General features: G+C 45.6%; 1 protein-coding gene across 2 annotated transcripts in view; it reads right to left on the bottom strand.

Moving 5' to 3' along the window:
• Positions 1–14,103, bottom strand: part of PML (PML nuclear body scaffold) — a 40,297-nt gene that overhangs the window by 14,236 nt on the left and 11,958 nt on the right. For both annotated transcript variants that reach the window (XM_065872859.1, XM_065872860.1), the window contains exons 3-4: positions 5,259–5,839; positions 3,662–3,732 (exon numbers count right to left, since the gene is read on the bottom strand). In XM_065872859.1, coding sequence (XP_065728931.1) covers positions 3,662–3,732; positions 5,259–5,839 — 652 coding nt within the window. The remainder of the gene's footprint in view (positions 1–3,661; positions 3,733–5,258; positions 5,840–14,103) is intronic.

The following is a 14,103-nucleotide window of genomic DNA, read 5'->3' as shown; positions in this document are numbered from 1 at the left end:
CAGTAAAGAAAAAAAATCATGATGCCTGATTTATAGTTGTTTTACAGTTTTAAAACAATTTATTTTTTTCCATTGTATTGTGACGTCACTGCAAAAAGAGCCTGTGAGAAATAGAGGAGGGAAAATGTCCGAGCCACTGTCCCACCCACGTGCTCCTAGTTAAGCCTGTTGGTGTTTTTCATCCTCTCTGCCTACAGGCACAGGGTGGCGATGAAAGTACACCAGCAGTTTCAAGAGGGATGAGTGTTGGCCCTAGGAGCCCAGTTCCTGCCTCCTAAGGCAGGAATGTGGGTCCAAGAGTTGCCTTTCTTCTGGCACAACCAGACCATGCCTGCCACCCTCAAGCGGCCACACCTGTCCTTTGCACGCGTGGCACGTGACCCACTTCCATTCCCCAGCTCTATCCACCCTCACCCCCAAGCCTATTACCAAAGTGAAAGCAAGAGACTTTTCAGGAAGAGGATTCTTCTGAGGCTCCAAGTTCAAACTGCTTAGTAGGTGGTAGTGAGAGGTCACAAGACAAGACCTGGCAAAACGCCTAGACCTTATTCACACAAGAGTACGGGCTCTCTTGCTGTTCATTAACCAGCGACTGGCACCTGGAAGACAGTGCACTCTGTGGACCCAGGGCACTTTCAACTATCATTCATATGATTTCTTTGGGGACATTTTTCATTCTAGCACTGTTTGTAATGCCAAAACAACCTAAATAGCCAAGGAGTCAGCTAAAAATAAACCATGCTACATCCACCTAATGGACCACTGTACAGATGCAAAAAGGCATCAGGAAGCTCCCTGTCTACTGATAAGGTAAGAATTCCCAAATACTGGGGCTTCCCTGATGGCACAGTGGTTAAGAATCCGCCTGCCAATGCAGGGGACACGGGTTTGAGCCCTGGTTCGGGAAGATCCCACATGCCGCGGAGCAACTAAGCCCGTGCGCCACAACTACTGAAGCCCGCGCCCTAGAGCCCGTGCTCCGCAACAGGAGAAGCCACTGCAATGAGAAGCCCGTGCACTGCAACGAAGAGTAGCCCCCGCTCGCCGCAACCAGAGAAAAGCCCACACGCAGCAATGAAGACCCAACGCAGCCAAAAAAATAAAATTAAATTAAATTAAATTAAAAAAAACAAAGAATTCCCAAATACTATTATGCCTAGGGCACAATACTATGTATATGTGGTACTGTGCTACTTTTGGATTAAAAAAAAAAAAGGAAAGCAAATATATATAGTCATATTTGCTTGTAATTACATAAAGAAATTTTGGAAGGATATGTAAAAATTAATAAAGATAGGAATATGGGTATAAGAACTGGACAGACAGGGGACAAGGTGGGAGAGAGACATTATTACTTTTAGGTTTTTGTTTCTGACCATGTGATTGTATTGCTTATCCAGAAAATGGGCTAACTGAAACTTGAACCATCTGTGCCTCTAAGAGGCTGAGAATGGGAGAGTTTCAGAAAATAAGGAGTGAAGTATGCCTGCAAGTAAAGAACTGAGTGTGTGTGCAAAGCTTACTTTCTTTTATCTGGGCAAAAATTAAAACACATTCCTTGGAACAGAGCTGTTGCCGCCTGTTCTGCAGAGAAACTTTTCTTTTTGAGGGCTGTGGTGAATGGATGAACATACATAATAAAACTCACAAAATATTTTAAAAGTATATAAAACAAAGTTAAGTTGCTGGTCAGTCTTAGTGTTTTACAGTGTTTGGGAAAACAACTGTTACAGTTTTATTGCTCTGAGTAACTGACAAAGCAGAAACTACCCAGTTTTTGTAGCAAAGGCGTCACACGCAAACAAGCAAAATGAATGAAAAAGTCAAATGGTTTGCCTCATTCTCCAAGAGCCACAACTCAAGCTGAACTGTGAAAGTGGTTTAACACTATCCTAGGTGATCTTTTTTTTCCCTCTTCTGGTTTATTTTTTTGTTTTATTTATAGTCTGATTTAAAACAATCAGATTCAAGTTGGTTAATTTTAGTTATGTAACAACCTGACATGATGGAGGAAAACAACCTTTAAAGGGATTGTGTCTATGGTTTGGTTCACTTAGAAATTTTATTTTCTTATAACTTAAGTGCAATAAAATGTGTTTTTTCATGTTAAAAAAAATGGGCTAAAATGTCCTTTTTTAACTTTTTTTTTTTTGGCTGTACCATGTGGCTTGCGGGATGTTGAACCCAGGTCACGGCAGTGAAAGCCTGGAATCCTAACCACTAGATCACCAGAGAACTCCCCTGGTGTTTTTTTGTTTTATTTATTTTTTTAATGGTTTTTGTTTTATTTTATTTATTTATTTATTTTTATCGTTGTTTTATTTTTTTTTTTAATGCACCATCTTATTTTATTTTTATTTATTTATTTTTTTAGGGTGTGCTGCGAGGTACATGCAATCTTAGTTCCCCAACTAGGGATCGAACTTGCACCCCCTGTAGTGGAAGTGTGGAGTCTTTACCACTGGACCACCAGGGAGGTTCCCCCCTGGTGTTTTTTACTTTTGTATATGGGTATATGGGAATGCAGTACCCAAGGCAGTTAGGAAGTGGCTTCAAGTCCTGCCCCTAGCTTGCTGTGTGGCCTCAGGTTAAGTCACACCCTCTCTGGGAGCCTTAGCTTCATTCTCTGTACAAGAGAAGGTCAGAATCCAAGATACCTCCTAGCTTTGAAACTCTCAGATCCTAAGTTCTGCCTCCTAACAGGAAGCCTCTCCTGATTGCCTCAGCGTACAGCAATCTCTCTCTCCTATAGGCCATGCCATGGCAAAGCTAGAAAGGCTGAACACCCTCACCATAAGACTTGCTTTCCACGGAGGACCAGTCAGTCCTGGGCCCAGATCCTCGATAGGCACGTACACCTGCATGACCAGGATGGGGAGCAGACCAGATGCCCGGTCCAAGAAGAAACTGAAGAAGCTTATCCTGGCAGAGAGGAGCCATGCATGCAAGCACCCAAGAGGACAGGCTAAAGGGATGCCGTTGCATTTCCACCCAGGGACGCACTCTAAGTCAGAGCAGTCCAGCGATGGGAGTGGCTGCCTCAACAATGAGTGAGCTTCCTGTCCCTGGAGGGTGTGCATGATAGCTGGACAGCCACAGGTCAGGGGTGCTGCAGAGGTAATGCCAACATTAGAGGGAGTGTGGGCACTTCCAAACCCTGAAAACTATGGTCCTTGGAACTATGCTGGCCCTGAAATCACACCGATAGAACCCAGGCTGCTGTGATCACTGTCTGACTCCTGGCCCCATTCTCCATTTGTCTCCAAGATCCATGTGTGGGGGGAGACGAGGGGAAGGTCCACATACCTGGGGTGGGGCACACGGAGGGGAGGGTCATCTGCCGCATCTATCAAGGGCCTGCCTACCAGCGACCACCTCCTTTATCTCCTGTCCATCCCTGGGCCTAACCCCTCCTGAACCCATCAAGAGCTACTTTGGCATTTAGGAGCCCAGAGCCAGCCAGCCAGCCCTTCCTTTGTTCCCTCCCACTGAAGGCTCCAGTCCAGGTCCTTGCTGTCCCTCTCTCAGGTGCTCTCTCTCCTCTACTGCCTGCAGACACAGGGAGAGCAAGACTCAGTTTCCTTCCTTACACAGGGGAACTCCCAACCCACCTGACCGGCAGGACATACCACCTCCCCTTCAGACCTCAAGCCCATCTCACCAGGGGAACGTCAGAAGTGTCTCTGGGAGTGCGGGCAGCTTCTGGGCTGGCTCTCCTGTTAACAGCTGCATCTGGAGAACACAGAGAAGGTCACAGGCAGGTCAGAGACATCCCTGGTGAGAAGCATCCTGTCTCAGGACAGTGACAAAGGAAACATTCCCGTTGCTTTTCCTGGAGACCCATTCTCCAGGGCCTCTGGCAGCACTGAGGAAGCTCCATGGAGGGGCTGTAACTGGAAAGAAAGCTCCCTGACTATAATGGGCATGAACTCAGCCAGAAGGAAGAGAAAGGTAGCACTAGAGAGTGCTTGCCTTTGGCTCCAAGCCCCAAGCACAGCTCTCTCCATCTTGGGGCTACCACCAAGGCAAAGCATGGACAATCCTAACACCGTTTGCTGCTCACTGATTTCTCTGCATAGTGAGAGCTCCGTGATACTCTTCTGACCTGCACCCTGTTTTTATTAAATCTAAATCTCTCATGCTTCAGAATAAAATAACTCCTTTCTCTGCCACTTCCCGGTTACAACACCCAAGGCAAGCTGTTTAAACTCTATGCAGGTCATTTCCTGTACATGGGGTAACAGTCACCACCTAGGTGGAGAAGGCATAAGTCCATGCTCACTCTAGTACTGCACTTTTATAAGCCCACGTCCACTGTCTCCAAGGGCAGGAGTGAGCAAGGTCTCCATCACTGGCACCTACCTGAGAACTCTCAGATTCTGCAGCCTCCCTCCCCTTACCCAGTAAGGGCATCCTCACACCAGCTGACCAGACCTCAGAGTCCAGCCTAGAGATTTTGTCAAAGAGCCATTAAAGCCTCCCCACCCTGGAGACCCTCTAGTGTACCCCCTGTCTCTTGGAACCCCCCTGATATCTCCAGCTCCTATAAAGGTGCTGCAACTCCTGGATTTGTATTACAGAGCCAAGCACTGTCTCATTCCTCAGCTATGTAATGTGCCCCACCCAACCTTGTCTCCCAGTTGGACTGGACAACTCCAGGTCAGGAACTGGTGTGCTGTCTCCATACTTCCCAAGTGCCCAGTACAAGGCAGGGCCCATAAAGGTTGGCAGCTGGTCCAGATGGCGGGCCATCCCAGGGGAAAAAGGTCTCCTCCGCTGAGCCCCAGCATGGTTCTGGGTAAGCACCCAACCACAGGGGATAGGGGGAGTGGTTTTCAGCTCCTCTGCCCATACCTCATGTTCAAGTTAACTTCTCTGTTGCTGGACACAGGTGGCTTAAGAGAACCTCCTCAAGTGGTTGGTCCCTCTGGGGCTAAAATGATACAGGGTCTGGTTCTCAGCTTTGTCGTTTCTTAACTTCCTCTAGGGTCACAAGATCGCAGCTAATCCATAGGACCTTGTTAATCAGTCAAACGTGACCCCTCTGGGTGGCTTCAGCCTCACGTCAGTGCCTCCTCTCCCCCAGATTTATCCTGCACCCTGTAACCTATGATGTGATCAAACCCAAGAGACAATAAAAACCCCAGTTTCCTTTCCTGTCATACGGAACTGATCTTCTCTACCCCGCCTTTCCCAAGGGACAGTGGCAAGGCCCAAGCCCTTAAACGATAAACAGGCCAGCCATGAGGGTGGCTTACCTGTGCCCTGGGTGATACAAGAGGCGAGATCCTGCAGGCGCACCTTGAATTCGTCGAAGCTGTCCGTGCGCACAGCAGCTTGCAGGCTCTGGGGCTCCTCGTGGCGCAGCTGGTGGAGTGCCTCACGCAGGAAGCCGTGCATGTCCAGCACCTCCTGGTCGGAAGCATAGAGCCTCATCCTCTGCACAAGCATGCTGCCCGTACGGATGCGCTGCAGCACAGCATCCAGGCGGCCCAGTTGGCCTGCTATCTCTTGGTAATCACGCTGGTACCGTGCATTCACCCCCTCCAGCAGTTGACGCTCCAGCTCCAGCACGTGCTCCACCACCTGGCGCACGCGCGCGCGGATCAGCTCCTCGATGTCCGCGCGCACTTGGCCCAGCTGGCTGATGGCCGAGGTCATCTGCGCCTGCGCCGCGCCAAAGGCGCGGTCCTGCTCCTGCAGGTCCTGGGTCATGACGTCCAGCTCCTCCTGCCGCTGCTGGATCTCCGTCCTGATGTCGCACTTGAGCTCGCTGTGGCCCCTATCCAGGAGCGCACACGAGCAGCACAGCGGCTTGGAGCAGCCTCGGCAGTAGATGCTGCGGACACATAGGGCTGGCCTGATTTAGGGCTCGCCTGCTTTTTTTCTCTTTATATTTGTTATTAAATTCCTCTTCAAAAATTACAAAACTTTGAATCATGGTATGTTTCTACGTTCGTGCTTTTCTCAATTCAGTGTTTGTGGTTATGGTGATAGTATCCAAACTACCAATAAAACGTATTAGAACATCAAAAGTTACTAAAGTAATAATAGCTAGCCTCCATCCGTGGAACAATGCAAAGACGTACAACAAGAAAGTGAATCATCTCTTCCCAGCCTTTCCGAATTTCCTTTCCTTTCCCCACCTCACCTCGGAGGCAACCAGGTGAGCACCCTGGGTGCATCCTTCACACCTCTCTCTATTCAAACAGCTTTACATAGATATGCAGATTATGGGGCTGCTAGCAGAATTCTAAAGACTTGATACATTTCATTCCACTTAATCCTCCGTAGAGTTTCTTAAGGGAGAATTACTGTTATCCTCATTCCACAGATAAAGAAACCAAGACATTCAGAGTTTAAATAATTGGCTCAAATATCTACAACACTTTTGGGCAGGTTGATGTTCTTAAAAACAAAAATATGAGCATGCTAAACCTTTGTAACTTCCTCCTTTAATTGAACTTTTGTTCAGGACACTCCTCTAGGTCTACAAGTATGGATCTGATGTATTCTCCTTAATAGCTTCTTTACATTCCAGATGGACCACACTGATTCATTCATCCTGTTAATGGACATTCCAGTGATTTCCTGTTTGTGCATTTCTCCCCAATATGCACAATGCTTTCTGTAGCCTAATGCATGCATCCTTTTGTTTCTATGAAATACATTACAAAATAATAGGATTGCTAGATCAAAGAGTATGTATATTTTTATCTATTTAATATATTTTAGCCAGCAGACACTTCCATAGCATTTACTATGTGTCAGACCCTATTATGAGCATTTGACAAATATCAACTCATTTAATCCTTCTAACAATCCTATGGAGTGGGGATTATTATTATCCCTATTTTAAGGATGGGGAAACTGAGCAAGAGGTACAATAACTTGTCCAAGGTCACACAATTAGTAAGCGGTAGAGTCCAGGTGCAAATTGTAGTAGGCAGAATAATGGCCCCCATCCAAGTACTAATTCCTGGAACCTGAATATGGTACCTTACATAAAAGAGACTTGACAGGTGTGATTACATTAAGGATCTTGAGATGGGGAGATTATCCTGGATTATCTGGGTAGACCCAATGTAAGCACAAGAGTCCTCATAAAGGAAAGAGGCAGGAGGCAGGAGAGTGAGAGAAGGGAGAGGTGATGATGGAAGTAGAGGTCACAGTGACACTACCCAGCTGGCTTTGAAGACGGAAGGGGATCATGAAATACAGAACGCAGGCAGCCTCTAGAAGCTGGAAAAGGCAAGACAATGGATTCTCCTCAAGAGCCTCCAGAAGGAACACAGCCCTACTGACGTCTTGATTTTAGCTCAGTGAGACCCATTTCAGACTTCTGACCTCCAGAGGTACAAAACGATATATCTCTAATGGTTTAGGTCCCTAAATTGGTGGTAAATGTTACAGCAGCAACAGGGAACTAATATAAAAACCCAAGCAGCCTGGCTCAGAGTCCATGCTCTGAAACACTGCAGTGCTGCTTCTTCAAATATTACCAGGAAAAATATTAGTTACTTCCCTAGAAATACTGCTGTAATTTACTCTCACCAGGAATGAAAATAATAAGTTAGCCCACCTGAGGCCAGGAGAAAGGATTTTAGCTGGGGCCACTTCGGCTTGAATTACTGAGATCAACTTGTCCCAGAGAGCCTGCTGGCCGACCCAATTCTAAAATCTTGAAACCAGGTACTAAGTCCCTCAGCTTTGCCAGCTCTCAACCTTCCCAAGTCACCCAATGTGGTAAGGTCCCAGGGCTTGACCCTCCTGCTCAAACACAGGAGACTTATGCCACGCTAGCAAAGCTTTTCTGGAGACAGAGAAGTGTGTGGAAAGTGGGATGGGGGTTGCCACTGGGTCATGAGCCTGGAGCTCCTCCAGCCTCAGGAAATCGGATCTAAGTAACAGAGACCCACATCACCCAGAGGCAGGGCCAGTGGCTGTGGTAAGCGGCAGGTGGAACAGAGAAAAAAGCTGGGCAGATGTGGATCTGACCTCAGCTCTGTGCCCTTCCTTGGCAGGTCATTTAACCTCTCTGCACCTCAGTTTTCTTACCTGTAAAATAGGGATAATTCCTACCTCATATGGGAGTGCTGGAGAGGATCAAATGAGGTAAGCCCTACATGAATGTTTTTTTAGAAGACTATGATTATAATTGCCTGAAATATTAGTGCTCCCTAATTAGACACTACTAAGGAGAAATGTGAAGCAATTATGAAAGGAAATGAATAACTCTACAGAGGGCAATTTGGCAGTATTCATCAAAATTACAAATGTATTTATCCTTTGACCCAGCACTCTCCCTTCTGGATATCTTTTCTGCAGCTCTATCTCCATACATAAAAAATAACATTTGTACAACGTAACACAGTCCATAATAGCAAAGAATAGAAACAACCTAAGTGCCCATCACTAGGCAATGACTTACATAAATGACAATGCACCTGTACAATGGAGTACTATGAAGCTGAAAAAAACTGAGAAAGTTCATTATATGGAAGAATCTCTCTGGCAAAACAAGGATGATAATAGGAGTATTAGGAGGATTCGATGAGTTCATATATATAAAAGGTTAGAACAGTGACTACCATATAATGTGTTCAATTATGACAATGTATATTTTAAGTAAAAAAATCAAGGCGTAGAAGTGTACTATAGGGGACCTCTCCTGGTGGCGCAGTGGTTAAGAATCTGCCTGCCAAAGCAGGGGAGGACACAGGTTCGATCCCTGGGCCAGGAAGATCCCACATGCCGTGGAGCAACTAAGCCTGGGCGCCACAACTACTGAGCCTGCGTGCCACAACTACTAAAGCCCGTGCGCCCTAGAGCCCACACACCACAACTACTGAAGCCTGTGTGCCTAGAGCCCATTCCCCGCAACAAGAGAAGCCACTGCAATGAGATGCCCGCGCACCACAATGAAGAGTAGCCCCCGCTCACCGCAACTAGAGAAAGCCCGCGTGCAGCAACGAAGACCCAATGCAGCCAAAAAACAACACAAAAGTGCATTATAGGATGCTGCTTTTTGTGTAAGAATGGAAAAAAATAAGAATATATTCATATTTGATTGCATTTGAATAAAGAAACCTTGAAAGGATACAAATTAATAAAAGTATTTACAGGATGGGGCAGGGAAGAGGTGGAGTGAGGCATTTCACTGTATGCCTTTTAGGTTGCTCTCGCGTTTGAACCTTGTGAATGTATTGATATTACCTATGTTTTTAATTAAAGAACAGAATTCTAATAGATGTGGGCAATTAGATACGCTATAGAAATAAAGGGAGAACTAGAACCAGTTGTCATTTTCCTAGCTTTGGATCCATGGGAGAGGGGCTGAGACCGAGGTGAGTGACCCTTCCTTAGAAAGAGTGTTCCAGGCCTGGGAAGGGGACCCCTAGGGTGGCCTGGCTGGAGGGAGAGCAAGACTTGCTGGGGGGACCACAGTCTCTGCTGGGTCCTCTTCTTAAGCCCCTTCTGCCCCAAATGGGGTCTCCCCAGGGAAACTAGCCACCCCTGCCCCTCTGGATGGAAGGAGACAATTGGCTTCAGGTCTCTATTGAGGGGCCTGCATCAGACGCCCTGGGGTCCAAAGCCCCCAACTTTCTGATAAGACTGAGATGCAAATCCTGAATCAGAATGACCCATTGTGGGCCTGCACCCAAGACCAAGGATGACCTCCTTGGCCTACGGTTCCTTCACCCTCATTCAAAGGACACTTACTGAGCACCCACTGTGTGCTTGGCACTTTTCGGGGAGACAGAGGTGAGGTGGGCACCTACCCACAAGGAGCTCCATGACAAGGACCCAGACTTAACACAGACAGAGAGGTGTAGCTCTGGAAAGCAAAAGGGCACTTATTTGCTTCTGGAACACTCGAAAGAATGAACTAAAACACCACAGAATCAATAAGAAGTTGCTCAGCAAAGTGGCTGGATTGTACCAGAATTAAGAGAAGAAAACAGCTTAATTCTATTCCAGCAAAGCAAATGAAAAGACATATGGAAAAATTTTCCATGTTCTCATTCACAACAGCAATTTTAAAAATGCTAAAAAAAAAAAAAAAAAAAAAAAAAAAAAAAAAAAAACCTAGACATAATCCTAGCAAGAAATACATAGAACTTATATGGAGTAAATGACAAAAACCCACTAAGAGAGAAAGTCTAAAAACAGAAAATTGTATCAAGGTCCCGACTGGAGAGACTACATAGTATAATATTAATCTTCCTCAAGTTAATATAAAGGTTTAAAGCAATTTGAGCCAAATTAAGAATGAGATCTTAAAACTTAACCAACTGATTCTAAATTTCACATGATGAAAAAAAGAAAAAAAGAAATATGAATAAATTTCACATGAAGGAGTAAACAGATCAAACAGCGAAGAAATTGTTTGAAAAATCAGCGTAAGGAAGGGGATTTTCTCTGCCACTGACAACATTATAGAGCTACCATTATTAAAAGTGTATATACTAGTCTAATAGTCAAGAGAACAATCAGCACAACAGACCAGATAGTCCTGAGAGAGGCCCTGGCACCTATCAGAATGTAATATTTTATATAATAAAGAAATGTCCAAACTAATGGACATTAAAGGATTTTCAACAATTAGATCACGAAAACTGGCTACAGGGGGGGAAATAAATCAAGTTAGAGCTTTGCTTCATACACTACACCAAGATATATTTTTTGTTTTGTTTTGTTTTTTGGGTTTTTTTTGCGGTACGCGGGCCTCTCACGGTTGTGGCCTCTCCCGTTGCGGAGCACAGGCTCCGGACGCGCAGGCTCAGTGGCCGTGGCTCACGGGCCCAGCCGCTCCGCGGCATGTGGGATCTTCCCGGACCGGGGCACGAACCCGCGTCCCCCGCATCGGCAGGCGGACTCTCAACCACTACACCACCAGGGAAGCGCCAACAAGATATATTTTTGATGAATCAGAGTTAAATATGAAAAATAACACCATGGAGATATAATAGTTGACTATTTACTCTCATGACGGTAAAGACCTTATAACCACTGAAGACGTGGAAGAAATCATACTATTAACAGGTGCAGCTGCATGAAAATTCAAAACTATTTTTTGGAAAGACGTTCATGACCTCCTATTATAAGAAAAGCGCACTTTGTGACGCTAAGTGTTGTTCATTGTTTTAGATGATTACAGAGACAGCAGGAAGGAAAGGAAAAAGTCTAGACTGATGGTAGTTACTTACCTCTTTCTCTTCCTCCCTCCCCCTTTTTATTTATTGAGATTTTCCAAAAGTTTCCGTAATCAATTCTAAACAAACGAGTTTGGACTTTAAATAGGAGGCAATGGGGAACGGTAAAAGAACATCCCCTCTAGGAATTACAACAAGCTCTTTCTCTTCTGCCTTGTGATATATTGTTTTGTTTATCCCTTTATGACTGTTCGGCGAATTGACTGCATGATTAATATTTTAATAGAAACCCCAACATGTTTCCTGGGTTCTCGGTCTTCCCATCCAAAAGCTGCCTGTGTCTAAACCACCATCCCAGAGGCCACGTGACAGCAGACAGGATATGGGGTTCTGGAGGCAGCCCGACCTAGCCCTGAATCTGAGCTCTTCCACAATTCCTAGCTATGAGGCCTTGAGTAAATTACTTTCTCTCTCTGAGTCTTAATTTCCCCATCTATACAATGGGCATAAGGATGCTCTCTCACAGACTGTTACAAAGACAAGGGGCTGGTGTATGTGAAGTGACCAGCACAGTGCCAGATACACATTGTACATTCTGGAGCTGTGAAAGAAGAGGGGGCATTAACCACATATGTACACGTGGCAGGGGAGAGCCCTGCTGCTGGTGGGTGAGCCTCTCAACCTCAGGCAGTAAGGAAACATCACCACTGAGTGTGGTCTCTGGGCTGTTCCCTTCCCAGTAGGGACATGCCGCCCTAGACCAGCCACACTTCCCAGTAGGACCAGAGCAGCATGGCACTTCTGCTGTACTAGGAAACAGGGTAACTCAGAATGCAGGAAGCAAAAATCCTATGAGAACAGGACTAGTGGAGGAGAGATGGCCCCAGAGCAAAACTCCAGGGCAGGGCCTGGCTTGCCTGAATGGTGACGGAAAAACTCTCCACTTCACTGCCCCCATCTCAACAAGGGTTGATGGGAGCTCTCACTTTGGTGGAGTATGGAAAGGAGTAGCCTCCTTTGGAAATTCAAATAATTAGCTAGAGGGTAATTAAAGGGATCCCTGTCAGTCATTTACACAGTAGTAATGGATGCATTTAATGAGGCTGGTTTCCTGCCATCTCCAGGGTGACACAGTTGAGGAAATAAGATTTCTGAAACCAGGAGAGGAGATGAGTAATTGTAGAGACTGGGATGCTCAAAGAGAGTGAAAGCATTATTCCTGTTGATCTCCCCTCCTCCAACTATTCATTAATTGAGAAGGTGGTGACAGAGATAGGAAAACCTGCCGTCTCAGAGAGGAAGATAACAGAAGTTAAGAGAAGCAGCAAAGAGGGGCTTCTCTGGTGGCGCAGTGGTTAAGAATCCGCCTGCCAATGCAGGGGACATGGGTTCGAGCCCTGGTCCAGGAAGATCCCACATGTCGCGGAGCAACTAAGTCCGTGCGCCACAACTACTGAGCCTGCACTCTAGAGACCACGAGCCACAACTACTGAGCCCACGCGCCGCAGCTACTGAAGCCTGCACACCTAGAGGCTGTGTTCCTCAACAGGAAAAGCCACCACAGTGAGAAGCCCGCGCACCACAACGAAGAGTAGCCCCCGCTCGCCGCAGCTAAAGCCCACGAGCAGCAACAAAGACCCAACACAAACAAAAGTAAATAAATAAAATAAATTAAAAAAAAAAAGAGAGAAGCAGCAAAGAAAGGAAAGCAGGAAGCCTTGTCTATTTCACACTATGGTCTTATGCTGGTCCCACACCCAAGAAAGAAGAGAAAGTTTGTAGTTTTCCTTCCCCACTCTTTTCTATGTAGGTCTCTGCTTTCAAGACTGGCACATCCATGGTGGACAGTGTTCTGCTGGGCCACGTCACTCATTCAGTAGGTAGCAGGTGCACTGCTGCATGGGTGCCCTGCCTCTCCTGCCCTCTCTATGGCAGTGAATGGCACTACTGTTCAAAGGTCACTCAAGCCAAAGATCAAGGGGAATTCCAGATTCCTCCCCTCTTCGACTGCTTCAACAATAACTCATTATTAAGTCTTGTTAAGGTCTACCGTCATTTACTTAAAAAAGATTACTGAGTACCAGCTAGGTACAGGTATGGGGCTAGAATGCAGAGATGATTAAGGTAGAATTCTGGTTCCTAAATCTGTCACATCAGTTCCCATTGATACTGCCTTTGTTCTTGCCCCAATTATGGCTTATCTCCTTTAGCACTGTCCCCTAATAGGCCTCCTTGCCTCTAGTCTCTCCAATCAACCTTTCCCAGTGCCACCACATGGTATTTCTAAAATGTGATCATCTGGGAATTCCCTGGCGGTCCAGTGGTTAGGACTCCGTGCTTTCACTGCCAAGGGCCCTGGTCTGATCCCTGGTCGGGGAACTGAGATCCTACAAGCCGTGTGGAGCAGCCAAAAAAAAAAAAAAAAAAGTTATCATCACCATACACTGAGGTGACTGCAATGATGCCCCTTGGAAGTACAGTCAGAAGAGAATCAAGTGCAAGAAATATCTTAAATAACACATAAGTAATATGTTAATGCAGGCGATTCAATTTTTGAACAAAGTTAGATCACTTGGGCAAATTCACTGAGTTTTATAATAATGCACTATAATTATATAGTATTGGATATTAGTGAACGTGAACACAATTTGGATTTACATGCCAGTAAATGTTGCAAGAGGACAAGGCAAAGTTTACATACAGTGATTACTTATTAATCTGATTAAGCTATTTCATTTAAATCCAACCTAATTTCAATAAATAAAACGGCAAAAGAGATGGAAATAGCTGAAACAATCAATTAACTAAAGCCATGAATAAGAAAAATGCTATTGGATATTAAGGTAACATTAACGTAATACTGTATTAAATAACATATGGTATAAACAGACAGCTCTTCTATTTAGTTGTACCTATCTCAAAATACCTCCCCAACTCTAACAGCTTT

Source organism: Phocoena phocoena, chromosome 2, assembly GCF_963924675.1.
Source record: "Phocoena phocoena chromosome 2, mPhoPho1.1, whole genome shotgun sequence".
In the NCBI taxonomy this organism is placed as follows: Eukaryota; Metazoa; Chordata; class Mammalia; order Artiodactyla; family Phocoenidae; genus Phocoena; species Phocoena phocoena.
Note: the sequence above shows the minus strand (reverse complement) of the source record. Positions and strands in the feature narration are given on the sequence as shown.